General features: G+C 42.2%; 1 protein-coding gene across 1 annotated transcript in view; it reads right to left on the reverse strand.

Moving 5' to 3' along the window:
* Positions 1-2,395: 2,395 nt before the first annotated feature.
* Positions 2,396-14,700, reverse strand: part of LCLAT1 (lysocardiolipin acyltransferase 1) — a 73,602-nt gene continuing 61,297 nt past the window's right edge. The window contains exon 5 of the mRNA XM_009991342.2: positions 2,396-3,100. Within this exon, the coding sequence (XP_009989644.1) occupies positions 2,592-3,100 (509 nt within the window). The 3' untranslated portion in view covers positions 2,396-2,591. The remainder of the gene's footprint in view (positions 3,101-14,700) is intronic.

The raw sequence follows: 14,700 nt of genomic DNA on the forward strand, positions 1-14,700 counted from the left end.
GAGAAAGATTCTTCACTTACCATGTGCTGCCTGGCATGATGGAGTCAGGCACTGCAAACGTGGCATTTGCAGCTGACAAGAAGATTATTCTTTCTCTAAGATCCAAACACATGAGAGAGGAGGATGAATTACAGATTTGCAGGTTGTTTACCACATTACAGCAGGTTACGTGTTTGGCTCCAGCTGGGAGAAAACCCTTTGTAAGGGTCAATGATGGATTGTATTAGATTTCATTTTTAGAATCCAACTCGAATCACACAGAGATGTAAATCTTTCACTGCTCCATGACAAAGACTCACACTGACGTTTCTGATACATTCAATGACACCATGAAGTTCTCTGACGGACTGAGAAAAGTGTAGCTAGTATATATGTCACCGACATATATAACCTGTTCTCTGAAGTCACTCCTGAAGACCATGTTAAGGCTATTGGAGTAGGCTGGCCATGGTTACTCCTGGTGAGAAAGCACAGCTGCGGCTCAGGACAGAATAGAAGAAGCCTTTTAGGTCTCCTCTGCATTAACCATAAATGAAGTCTTCAGGTTTTTCCTTGCAGCGAGTTACCTGGATGCGCAGGGAACCGCACCAAAGCAGAGTGTTATGCAAAGAAAAAACAGGCTATGTAGATTTAAGCTGCAACCACACCTTTGATATCAGAGAATTAGGTTAAAAAAAGTCCTCATAGTGCAGAAAGGACCTCCTCCCACTTGTGACAAAGAAACATCAGCTTGTCAGCCATCAGGTACTCAAATACAAATATGAAAAAATCATTAAGAAACATAACCCTAAATATAAACCTAGTTTTATTTATTTTTAAGAAAAAGGGGATTAAAAAAATTAGAGTAAAACCGATGACTTCAAGTACTTTCCGCGTAATAAACAATTAGTTACTATAAGCACAGATTAAAAAATACTTGTCACCTTGCAAGGGACAGTTGAATAAAGGCTGGTGATTCGTTCAAAAAGTGGCCTTCGATACAAACACATCAGACAACATGTTTAGTGTTGTAATTTAGAGGAAAACAGATGTGTCTACGACGCCGACCCAACGCTTGAGATACTCAGCACAGTACAAGACACGTTTTGCGCTCTGTACTTTCACATTTCGTGGCAACGCCACTCCACATGCGGAGCCAGGCCATCTCGGTTTAGCTCAAACAAGCCTTCATGCAATAAAACCCAAATATTTAGTAAGTCGGGAAGGTTTTGCAGCAATTCAGTTGATCAAGTGGTGTAACATTTTTGAGGTTGAAAAACAAACGTAACCTGAAGTGTCTCCTGCGTGCTGGCAATGTTTATGTCTTTTACTACGTGAGCATGAACATTACTTGTATTATCTATGACAAGGAATACACATCAAAGTGCTTCGTCTGAGTTTAAGCCTTCAGATTTTCTCAACGTCATGAAAACAAGGGAAAGTTCACAGTGGGAGCCCCAAAAGAAACCCCCCAAAATTGTGAGGGAGGTTGGAAAAGCAATGATGTCATCAGGTAATCAAAGATAACACTGCAAAGGGAAGATCTAGCCCAATTTCCCTGTGCTGTGATAAGTCTGAAAACCATCTCTTGTACCTAGGAGGAGAAAAATCATTGCATCAGAGGCATTTCAACAGGTCTGGCTGACACACACGGAACAAATGGACTTCCTGCTTGTCTATATAGACACCTGAAATGCCTAACAAAGCAATATGAAAACCAAAATAAATGCTTCAAAAACCAAAAGGTATCTTGCCTACTCTGAAAAATAAACAAAATGTTTTCCATCAAATAATGGAAAGGAGACCTTTTTGAAAAACATTTGCCTACTACTCAGGGACAGACTCTTTTTTTTTTTGCCTCTATGAGAAAAAAACACCAACGAAACAACAAAAAAACCAGCTCCTCTATCCTGCAAGTCTGTGTACTACAGTAGGAACGAGTCACCCACAGCTAGCAGGGAGCCGAAACAGTAAGAAACAGTGAGAAATCAAAACGTAGCTGCACAGGTCTATTAAATAATCAGTTAAGACCTAAACAGAGGCAGAGCCAGCACTGTTTTCTGTACTACAAAACACGACTGCAAGGCTTAAAATTCCTTCTGAGGGACCAAGCCAGACTAGTTGAATAGTGGTAGGTTCAGTAGTGTTTGGAAAAGCCTATGCGGAAATATTATTTTAAAATAAGTTTGAATATTGAAATAGAAAAAAGAAACAGAACAACTTCTCCAACTTCCACCTAACAACAAAACATCATTAAACTTACCAGCTATCCAAATCCGATGCTGACTTTATGACATGAAAGTTCAGTGCGTGTCACATTTATTAATGTCCTTAGGATTGTTCAATAATCCAGCAATTTGTTTCTTAATTACAGCAGGATGCAGCTGCTAGCTGCTTGCAAGAGCAATGTTGAAATTACATTCAGAGATAAAAACTATCATTTTCACATGTAGCAATGACTAACATTTTTTCTTCCCCTTCACAGAATCAAGTGCAAATGTCTAACAACGGCGATAATAAAAGACAATTCTCATGCAAAAATTCTTCCCTGTGCATAAAATTTGCAGGACATCTCAAACCCACCCATTTTTACACCTTCCTCTACCCCAGAACTAACCGTTTTTTATTTTCGTGTCATGAAATTTCTGTTGCTTTTTAAAGTATCGATGACAAGCGAGTTCAATTAGTTCCAGCCCACCAAAAACCTTTTGCTGCACAACAAAAAAGACGATCATGGCTGCAAAATACCATCGTGCAAAGCTGTACAGGTACAGCAGTGCCAGCATACCCAGGGGGAACACCGTCCAATACAGGAGCGAGATGCACTTAACTGTCAGGACCCTGAGCTCAGATTTACACGGTGGAATAATGCTTTGCCCCGTCGCACTGAAGGACTTTCCACCTTCATAGAAGTGTCGGAGTCTCTCCTCTTTCTCTTCCCAACGCTTCCGGCACCAAAGCTGCAGCTCCTCCTTAGAAGTTGGCACTGTCTCTATGGGATATCTCTGGACGTGGAAGTGAATCTCCTTCGGGAAGTTTCCATTCAAAAGGTGCTTCTCTGTCTGAGGGATGTTTTGGGGGTACGCCACAGTTATGTCATGGATAGCATCGAGATTGTCACCTAGAAGAAAGGTTTGGGGGAAAAAAAAAGATCACTGCAGATCATGCAATGGTCAGAACACTAATTCTCTTCTAGGTGTGACTGAAAACTGCCCATATTGTGGCAGAAATCCCAAAGATGTGTTTGCTATGCAGAGTATGTTTTATCTGCTAGAATCCCTAAAGGCCGAGAAGTCAAACTTTTCCCAATCATTATTTGCTCTGAATCTAAGCAAAAAAACTTTAGGTACAAAATTATATGTGGTACAAACGTAGAATTACAACGCAGTGAGTAAGAGGATAAAGAAAAAATTTAAATGAGAGAAGATGCACATCTGGTCTTGGATAAAGAGCAGAGTCTGCGAGACTAATCTTCAGTTACTCATAACTGTGCTGCAAGCTGAAATTGCATTTAACTAGTGAAATACAACTTAGCGTATGTTCCTGTGAACACTGAAAAAAAATTCAGTTTGATCTGGAGCAAGCAGCATGCACAATCCTAGTTTACTGAAGACTGAGAAAACATATGAGGAATATACACCAGCTAAATATCAGGAGCTCATTAAATCTAGGGTATCTCACGTAGGACGAGGAGTATCTCTGTAGCTCAGTCAGCTTTGCAGAGCACTCCAGCTAATGCAATTTCTTTAAATCTGACCACCCAGAACTGTAAGGGGATGAGCTGCTGCTTACTGCATTCCAGATCTGGTAAAGACAAAGTACAACGTAACGTAAACAGTGGAGAAGCCCAGCTTTAAGTAAACCACACATAGTTAACTATTTGGGTAAAGTGAGTATAGTTAACCATTCAAAAAGCAATTGCAGATGAGAAATTCAAGGGATCACTGATGAAAACCCCCTCTGCTCTTCGTTACCACGCCTGGTCGAGCCAACGCTATTAGCAGGACATCAGTGCTGCCACAGCGGGGTTAGCCGGCACATCTCAGTATTAAGTGTTTTTACATTTTGCACTTTCCAAACACCCTCTTTATCCCCCGGCCTCTGACCAGACGTTCTTTTTAGATTTCACAAAGTAAATTCTGCTAGTGTAAAACTGATCTAAAAATAGGCGCATGGTGCACTGGATGTTGCATAACTGTTGAGTTCTGCCAGCAGTGATTTATCCCGCTGTTTTTATTTGGCTGGCTGGCTCAGGGCAAAATAGAATTCGAGACTAAAAGCTGTCTCCGGTTGCAGCGACTGAAGATTTCTGTTCTCATGGATGATGTTCCTTCTTGCAAAGATGATCAAAACCTACTCTTTAGCCCCGTGCCCCCTTTTCATTTGCTCCCCTTCCCTGGCTTTCCTTTACAGCTCTAAAAATGACAGGGACAGAATAGCAAGTTACTTTAAAAGGTCATGTTAAAAACGATGTATCTAAAGTTCAGCTTCAAACATCACAAGAGGGGGAAAAACCCTATTCAGCTTTTCAGAGTATTTTATAACTGCGCTGTCTTATAACGAGATCTCAGACAGATTTGTGGCCAGTTGCTCGTTTTTTTTTTAAAGAGCTACCTACATAAGGCTCCTAGGAGGTCTATCAAAGCAAAACTCAACACTCTAGCTTTTGTCTAGCTACGGGTTCACATCCTATCTAAGCAGAGAATCACTGTATTCTGCACGGATAAAACCTTTCAGATCTCCTTCCAAGAGATGTCAAAATTGAATCTGTTTCAGAAACTCTGCCCTTACAAACAGAAACAATGGCCAGCCTGGTGCACCCTAGCAGAAAGCATTTTCATTTTGAAAACAGCTCGCATTTTTCCTCCCCCTACTCCAAATATTTCTGCCATCAGAAGGAATTGCAGTTGCCCTACAGGACAATATGCCCTAGTCTCTAGTCCAGCCAGAGGAAGGGCTGCTACATATATATCTTAAGAGAGATCCATCCCTTACAACTTGTCTTCTTCCTGATCCTCCATAGCTCCTCAGGTCCTCGTGGCACATAAAACCTACAGGCTTTACCTCAAGTGGGAGGCCAGAAAAGTTCAGCCTTCCTGAGATCTTTGTATGAAAAAAAACCAAACAACCTTCTATGAAAAGAGTTTCTGGCTACATGAGTTTCTCACTCATCTTGTAGTCACTTATGCCTTTGCAGTTGGTCTGCCATTACATGCAAATGTTCTTGAAAAAATCAAGGCTTTACACCTAAGGATCACTGGTATACAGACCACAGGCAATAAATCACCAGATTTGCTTAAGACACAGGTTTTCTGATTCTGTGACAGTGTTGGACTGGCCAGACTGGGCAGGACTCTCTGCACCCACACATCTGGTCTGATCCCTTCAGCATGCAGATATATTTCTGCCCGTGAATTCCTAATCTGAAAGAGGGAAGCCTCTACTCCTTACCTATGCATCTGTAGCGTGTCCAGACAGACACCTTCCAGCAGGGCTTCACGCCGGACCGTAAAAGGTCTACACTACATTATGGCTTAACTAGATCAGTTGCTAAATTAGTAACTAAATTAGTTACCTAGAACAAAGCTCAAGGAGCTGCGTACAGGAGGGTGGACATTACTCTTTTCTGCATTGCAAAGGATGATTACGTGTCCAACTTGAACTAGTCTCTCCTAATTCCTAGCTGCGAGGTTCACCTATTAAAGTATATTTTACGCAAGAAGAAATGAAACTTCAAAGGTAGATTTAGCATATCTGAAAGTACAGAAACATCAGAAAGAGAGAGGAGCAGAATACCAGGTTTCATACACAAGGGGATTAGAGCCTTTCTCAACAGGCCCCTTGTTTGGGTCATACATATTTAAAAACTCCACACAAATGGCAGCCTGAAGCTTTAATTCCCTGGCAAGGCAAGCATGTGGAAAGGACCAGCTTCAATCAGTTTTCTACAGCTGCTGAAAGAAACATGCCCTGTTAGCGTTCCGTGCAGTAAGGCTGCAGGAGCTACACTGCACACTTGAACAAAAAGGTTCTGCGTATTCTCTGCTGATTCATCAACGGCATCTTTAATATGGACAAGGTCAACGCATCACTGCCAAACATGCTACAAGTGAACCTGCTAAAAAGAAGAAAAGTTGCCACAGCAGATGAAGGTAGACCAACCATTCGAGAGCAGGGACAAAACTCCCTTAGGCTAGGTTTAATCAGGCTGTTTTGAATCTGCATCGTTGGCTAGAGCATCTTTACTGTCTCCATTTCCCTCTGAAGTTAAGCTCATCTTCTCTGCAGTCTGGAGATATCTAAAAGCACATTTCAAATCAAAAGCAAGGTGCCAGTCAACCAGCAAAAGAGAGTGATCCAAGTGAAGATGCAGGGCCGTGACTGATTTTAAAGATCTTTTTTTTCCACCTGAATATAAAGATCTGCTTAAAAAAAAACAGCTTCTGCACATTTTAAGAAGAGATTGCCCTAAGGGAAACCACATCATTCAAATTCTCTAGCAGGTCAAAAACAAAGTAAGCAAGCGTGTTTGTTCATAGTTGAGAGAAGCTGTTGGTGGACAAACACTTTTTTGCAATGCTTTCAGTGACATCTGAGGGGTCTTCTTTATCCTGCGTCTATCCACATCCCTTTGGGGAAGGAATGAAGGACAGAGGAAATAAAATACTGTTCACAGTTTTGCATCTGAAACCTAATTAAGCTAAGAAACCGCCATTAAGGCTAAAATGTCAGGCAGGTAGCCCAGCTCTTCACGACAAAGAGACACCAGTTTCAGTAGCTTTACTGTCTTCATGACTTTCTCCCTGCAGTAGTAGAACTATATATGCTCCATACCCATGAACAATATTTTGTCCTATGCTTCATAAATGCACCTCAGAAAAGGAAGGCTTACTACAGTGCTCAGGAATGAATACAAAGTTTATTTGTAATTATTGCTATGTGGCTATAAACCACATAACACTCAGATGATGATTAATCCACGTGGCAGTCTCCATTTTAGGATGACAAAATGCCTCAAAAGCACTATTCTTTTTCTTTTTAAATTTTCTGTGCTCCAATCAAAGTTATTTATATTTCAGGCTCTGTAGATACACGGACATTACTTCAAGCGATCACAATGCACAGCTGGTTGCTTTGGGCATTGCACTCAGAGGTGGCAGAGGAACAACTTACCAGGCTCATGACAAAAATAACAGCATCAGAGAAAGATGTCGTCTTCTAAAAAATTTTTCCAAGGAAAAATTAGGACGTTTTCTTTCACTACACCAGCTGTTCCGTCGGAATTTTTATTCTACGTTAGAAGTTGAACATCTGGTAGATCAGCAGACGTGAGCTTGCTGCATCTCCCTGCCCCAGCTACGAGTGAGTCTGAGCACGTATCCCCAATACACACGCGCGCACACAATGCATGTGCACAGACAGACGGACAGCCATGGATCAACAGGGACAGAAAACACAGCACTCAAACAGAAAACTCCAGCCTCATCATGTTCCCCTCTCTGGTTGATTAGGATAAAGGTCTTTCAGTGGGAATTATATACATGTATACAGACTATGGACCCCTCCAGCCGCTGGCCATAGATAGACCATGCTGTAGCTGGCCCTGGGTCCTTGGTCTTCCCAGGTGCTGACAATTGGACACAGGAGCTCCTGGGGCCACAGGCCCTCTCCAGCAGCTGGTACAGATCCCTTGCACGGATGCACACGCACTGTCGATCCCTCCAGTAATGGGCCTTAGACACTTGGGACCACCCAGTAGCTGGTCTTCGGATCCTCTCTTCTCCAGCTGCCTCATGCAGAGACAAACAGACATACAAACTGGTCTCGCTTGACTCCAGACTCCACAGTCTCCTCAGCCACTGGCTTGGACCTCGCAGTCCCTCCAGTAGTCCAGTTGTGACCATCTGACCTCTCTAGTATCTGACCAAGACGTAGGGCCACTTTGATGCCTGGCTCCCAAGCCTCTTACCCTACTTGCCCCTTAGTCCAGCTTGATAGTCACTAGTGATCACACACTGACGTATGCACCCGCATGATAGACATGGACCATGGTCTCTCCAGTTGCTGGCACTTGGACCTCCATATGCAGACCAGCAGTCTCCTCACTCAGCAAAACAGTTAAGAAATGGGCTTTAATGAAATGATGGGGCAGACTGGGCTGATCAGATGCAAGGCAACTGTACTGACCAGCCCCATTTACATGGGACCAGCCCCATGCACCCCTTATTCCTCTGTTTTCCCAAACTTGTTCCTCCCAAGCCACCTTGAACCATCCCTTTCCCCATTTTTGCTTCCTCCTCTATATATACCATAATAAATCTTGTACAATCCCCAAATGCTCTTCTTGGGCATCCCTTAATGAGCCCCAAAGCCCTGCAAGCACTAAGCCCCCCTTAGTCTGTAAGGTGATGGACAGGAGCCTCTTCCATTGACTCCTTGTGGTGGGTGTCACCCCTGGCCCACAGGATGATGGCTCCTCTGTGACAGCCCTTGGAAGAGCCAAGGTTGGGGATCTGTTTGTCTGGATTTTAGGGTTTTCTTTACCTGCCATTGTGCCCCTGTGCTCCTTCGCTTGTGTGCAGACAAGCCTTTCATCTCACAACCTATATTATAAAACCTTACAACCAAGAGCCTCTTACTAAGTTCAAAACAAAGATAACACAGGTAAACTGAAAATTAATTTTAATTGTCTATATTAAATAATACAATGTCAGCACAGTATTTTAATTCTAGGGGCAAAAATCAGCCTGAACGTAAAAGGAAGTGTTGAACTATTTTAATCTGCTTTCAATACATTTGCAAAGTGAATATTGAAATGTAGCTTCAACGGGTGAAAACTGCCAGAAGCGATGCTCAGCCCCACAGCACAGTCCCAAATAAGTGGGATGGTTGGATGGACTCATCCCCTGTGCTGCAAGAATCACTCAGGAACTCGAGCACTGCTCGTTCCTCAGTCATGATTCACGTCAGGGACAAGGACACTTTCTTGCTCATACTCAGGACTGAGCAATGCTGAGCAAGCTCACCGTGAGACAGAAAGATTTATATAAGCAGCAATTTGAGGTTCAAAATGATGATTCAGAACAAAAGCTCTTAAAGCCAAAATGACCATCAGTGAGCCAAAATGAGGATGGGCCCCAGGCAAATCCATGCAATGAAATGCTCAGACTCTCAGCAGTCTGGAAGATGAACAGGCAGCTGAGTCTCTTTGGCATTACCAGTGGTGGCTATTACCCATTTCCAATCCTTGCAAGGATTTCAGCAGCCATAATTTGTCCTACTTTAGTTATCATTGACATTACTTTAAATCATACAAGGATTATACAGTCTCTTCCCCTGTATTGATCCAGTAGAGAAGATGCTATTCTTAACCACAGCACATCACAGAACAGCATGCCGATGAGTTGTTGAGCCGGAACGGGGAGAGGTATACTGAGATGTTCTCACCAAAAAATATTCATGGTCACCTTAAAATAAGCTGTTCTGTGAAAAGTGGGACCAATATGCAAGGCCCTTGCCCATTCCACCTTCCACCACAACATAACTGTAAATCCTTCCTCCTGTCCCTTCAGCACACAGCTCCAGATGCTTCATATAGCTCCAAGCTCCCCCAAAACACTAGTTGTAGCTCCCTCATCCACCTCTTAATATCCTCAACATTATATACATTTCCTTAGGAAACCTGGCAGGAGGAGGCTTGGCATTTCTGTAAATAAACTGATCAGCAACATAATCAAAAACAGATATGGAAACAAGTAGAACCAAACTAATCATGTTTCCCAATATCTGAGTATTGTACATTAGTTTTGAGACAAAGATACATTTTTGACCATTGAAACAAAAGCCATCTAAAACTGCTTACTGGGAAATATTACTGTCTTGGCTCCCGAGATTTGAGCCATTTTTCTTTGAGAACACAGTATCAGGAGGGAGCAGCTTCAAGAATTTACAGCCCCTCCTGGGAAGTATCATCCTTGTGAAGATTTAAAACTTCAGGCAGCCTCTTTAAAGCAGTGGTGTCAGCCAGGGTTAATCTAAATCACTTTCAACTCAGTAGTTATTGGAAATCTTTTTTGGGTAAGTGTAGCAATCAAATAAGCAAACAAAAAGAGACAGAATGATAATGCTGGCCTTGATTAATAGGGAAGAGCGATCCTGCATACCAATTCTTTCTCTAGCTGTCTGATTTTCCACCAGCACGGTGATAGAAGAAGAGAGGAAGACCTTCCACCTGTCAAAATGAAAGAGTTAAGGAAACTGCACCTCCTGTCCTTGAGGGTGGGAAGGGACAGACCTGTCTGCTTTCTGTTCCCCAACAGGAAGGAGCTAAGCTCTGGGAGCTGCACACACAGCAGGAGAGGACTACTGGGATACCCTACAAGGTACCTCCAGCCCAGCTGATACAAAGGTCAAGAGATATAAGGACATCCTCATAGCTATCAGAAATCATTGTGTGTGCTTAATTCTTTTGCCAAAGGCGTTTAAATCACATAATTTTGCAGCCTGATGCCACATCTCACTAACCATAAAACAATATCACTAACTGACATTGTTGGGGGCAGGGAGGAGGGGAATCCGCTTTGACTTTGAAATCTCTGTAAATACTTCATTTAATTATTTTAAGACCAGACTGGAACGTTATCATCATCTAATCTGATCTCCTGAATAACCCAGGCCACGGGAGCTTATGCAGAATGCTTTTGGTTTTGCCATGGGATGTTGTAAGACAGACGTCCTGCGCTGTCTTAAAGCTTTTAACATGAGGTAGGCAATTCCCCTAATTATTTATTTTTTTTTTAATCAGCATCACTACACTGAACTCGTAATGCCAATAAAATCTAATCGACTTAAATGCCTCTTACGGATTGAGTGATTCTTTGCAGGACTACAAACCAGTGTTAGTATGGGAGCAGGAGTAGATATCCCTCTTTTCTGTCCGAATGCAAGGGATGCTCTTTTCTTCAGCAGACACACCTGCCAGCCCCCTTCCTCCTCTCCAAACCAAATCCAAGCAAATACAAGAAGGAAGACACAGTGTAGTTCAGTCATGGTATGAGAAGTCAGGACTGTGGGAAAGCTGGAAAACCTAAGACCGGATGAAGAGGTGCATTATCCTGGTTTGCAAGTTAAGATGTATCGAGTGCTAAACTGATTCTTAGTTCATGGATTAAACTGTACAAAAATTCTTATGCACGTGTCAAGCTGAAGCAAAATACAGAAGATTTAGCTGATAATTACTGCATGCATTGCTTACACAGCTGCACTTTCCGGGCGAAATACAAGTATGGGTTGCAGTGCTGGATTTCATGCGTTTCACAACACTTTACAACCTCCATTAAGGCTCTACAGATACAACTCCATCTTGCCCACCTCCCGGACGCGGGGCCTCCGACCCAGCTGCTACCAAAGCCGCAGCCAGCTCATCTGAAATGCCACGAGGCTCCTGGGTACCGCTGTCAACACAAACCGACTAATGACTTCAGGAACTGAGTTTGCTCATATAAAAGAGGAATCTCTGAGTAGATGAGGGAAGGGTGTGCAGGGGAGAGAGGAGACCTGGCCATCGCGATGGGGAACGCGCCAACTCAGTAGCTCCATCCACAAGACTGCCTGGGGGCTGTTGCCCTTCAGTCTTCCCTCCGCAGCTTTGAAGGGTATTTTACAAATTGCAAAGTGAAAGCTGGTTGAGCTATAAATAAAATGAAAAATATGTGGAGAGGAGGGAAAGGAAGGATAAAAGGGTTGGAAAAACAAGTTATTTTCAGTCACTAGGGATGACCAGGCATAACTGACTCACCATTCTTTACTCTATCATTCCCAAACTATATTTATCAAATCCAGATAACAAAAATGCCATGTTTCTTCCCCCAACTGCGTATCGGCTTGCTCCCAGTCTCCCACCCTACACGTCTGCTCCACATACATATATGGGATTTGGTTTTCGTGGCTATATGTTAGACGTTAAGAAGGAGAAAACGTCATTTCCAGGCTTAGAGTACACTACTACTTATTCATATAGAAAAAAATGGTATTTCATGTAACAGACAGCACTGACGCATTGGTATGCAACTCCTGGCAATCAGCCAACAAATTCATATAAGAATCACAGTTATGCTTGAAATAAAGATAATTTACTACACTGCAGTGAAATCCTTTTAAAAAGCATCGCATGTACTCTACCTTGTCATGATATGATGTCTTTCTAGACAGGCAAACATACATAAATTAGGAAAAGGCTGATTTTTTTTTTTTTTTACTTTCATAAAGAAAGCTAAACTAGACATTCAAGTATTTCTGGAAAGCTAAGTATCATGACAATTAAGCAAAAATAAGACATCAAATATCCTTAAAATATCATACATGCGCATACACATAAAGTACGTATAAGCAGCTCAAGCTTATTCTTTTCTTTTGATACAACAGACTATTCGCCTAATTCCTCTGTTACTTGTCAGGCATTTGAAATCACTGGGAATCTAAGGAAGAAGTAATCCACCCATGTACATTTCTTTGCTCTCTGCCTGAACAACCTCTCTTCAATGCAGATGGAATTAAGCATCAATCTCTACAAGAGAAAACACATCTCTACTCGAGGTAATCCAGTTCTGCCAGAATTCAGCTGTTGCATCTGCAATTTCCACTGCTGTTTCTGACTGGCCTCGCTCAGTTAACAGAAAAGCAAAACACTCTGGAACAGTTTGCTACACAAGTGCCATACCAATGATGGTCAGCATAGCAGGACATCACTGCTATGCTTACTGTAGGTAAACAACACAGCCAGCTTAAAAGATGGAATTTTTGGAAAAGCACTACGTTTTTAAAGATGTAAGAAGTAGCAGTATGTATGAACTGCCATGTTGTAGCACACAAGCACATATTAGCTTTCAGCATCCCAATTAAAATACAAGCATTAAAGGGGTTACCCTTCCCAATCTCCTTGCTCATTCTGTTAGATGTTATTTATTTTCCCCCCAATCCTTCCAAAACCATTGCTTATATTCTTTTCAAATACATCTATTTTTCTTTCCAACAGTTTTTGGATTTTCCACGATGTAGGGTGAGAATTTTCTCATAATTTTCTCATTGTTTATAATGATTTTCAAATTGTTTTAAATGGAGGAACATTAGACCCTAGCTAATTTGTAGATTGACCACGCAGCTTATTTTGAGTCTTTTGTGAAGCCACCACAGAGCTAATGTGAGACACTGTGAGGAGTAGAGAAAAAGAATTCACCACAGAGATTCAGAAGGAAACACTTGTGGCAATTTTTGCTCAGTAATCAACTGAGCAAAGTGCATCCTGTCTCCTCAGAAACACCGTGGACTTTTCACTTTCCACCAGCCCTTAGGTCATGCCAATGAAGGATGGTGCTATGAACAGCGCAACACCATCCAACACTGTATTGGAATAGTAGCAATAAGGAAATAAGCGATGACTATCAAAGAAAAGAGATTTTGTTCTTGGCTTCTAGCGCATGACATCTATTCTTTTCTATAATTCAGATATAGAGTTCAGCTTCCTTTCCTCGCCTTACTCTATTTTTCTTCATTTTTTTAACGGCTACAGATGAGTAAACCTGACGTTAATTCAGCTCGCTTTGTTCTTATCACTACCCAAAGTCAACCGCTAGAGAGTACTATTTAGCTGCTGAGTGACCTGACACTGTTCTGTAATAACCCTGACCTCTTCAAACTGTCCCAGGCATCACCCATGGTTAGGGCAGCCTTCAGCAGCCCCAGGAAGAGCAATCTGGAACCAGTGGTGAGCTTGGATTCCTCACAATACAAAAGATGGGCTTGATGATAGACCCAGTACTGTTGTATTTGGGATAACACGAGGAGAAACCGAAAACACAATTGAACTTTTGAGAGATTTGATATTACAAATACAGCCCACACCAAACCAAAACACTAGATGAAAATGGACCCTGCACTAAAAATAGAGTATGAACCAGATGTTGAAAAAACACCTGCTAGCAGCCACCTCAAATATTTGGATGGAGTGCTTCCGCAGACGTACTGAGCCGCTTTTCATGCTCAGTTTCATACTCTCGCGTTTCATGCCTCGCCCATTCGTGCTATTGCCATTCTTGGTCACAGCGGTTTGTTTTCTTTTCTGTGTACAAAGCAAGTGGAATGCAGAACAGAACCAGCAGCAGGACAAGGCGGCATAATTTCAGCAGAGAGAAAATTGTGAGGCACAATTTCTCTCTGATGGATACATATACTAAAGTCACATCATGCTTTTACTCCACCTTGTTTTAAATCCAGGACAAGGATTTTGCTCTGAAAACATTTCATACTCTACCATTAGAAGAATTTCTGTCTGTTCTGCTACCTGAGTCGGCAGCTCAGGTGTATTTACACAGAAACAAGTTCATCTATACATCTCACTGACTGAAATCAGGTTGGGGCAGAGAAGCACTTGGGCTTCAACTAAGCTGCAAAGCCCTAGTTGTGAATTAGTCAACAAAACAGAGCCTCTAACATACTTTCATACTTCTGTTCTTTACTGTAATCCTCTAGATGTAACTTCACCCTTCGATGTCCAACTCTAACACTACTCATTACATTTCCATGTTTTTTTTTCCCTCCGCTGCCTGACCCCACAAACTGTGGAGCCCCCTGACACAAGAACATACGCCTGCACATAACAGGCATTTAGACCCATGCCTGCCTGCACCGAGATATGAACTTATTGTTCCCAATCCCCTGGTGCTA

The sequence above is a fragment of the Tauraco erythrolophus genome, chromosome 2 (genome assembly GCF_009769465.1).
Source record: "Tauraco erythrolophus isolate bTauEry1 chromosome 2, bTauEry1.pri, whole genome shotgun sequence".
NCBI lineage: Eukaryota > Metazoa > Chordata > Aves > Musophagiformes > Musophagidae > Tauraco > Tauraco erythrolophus.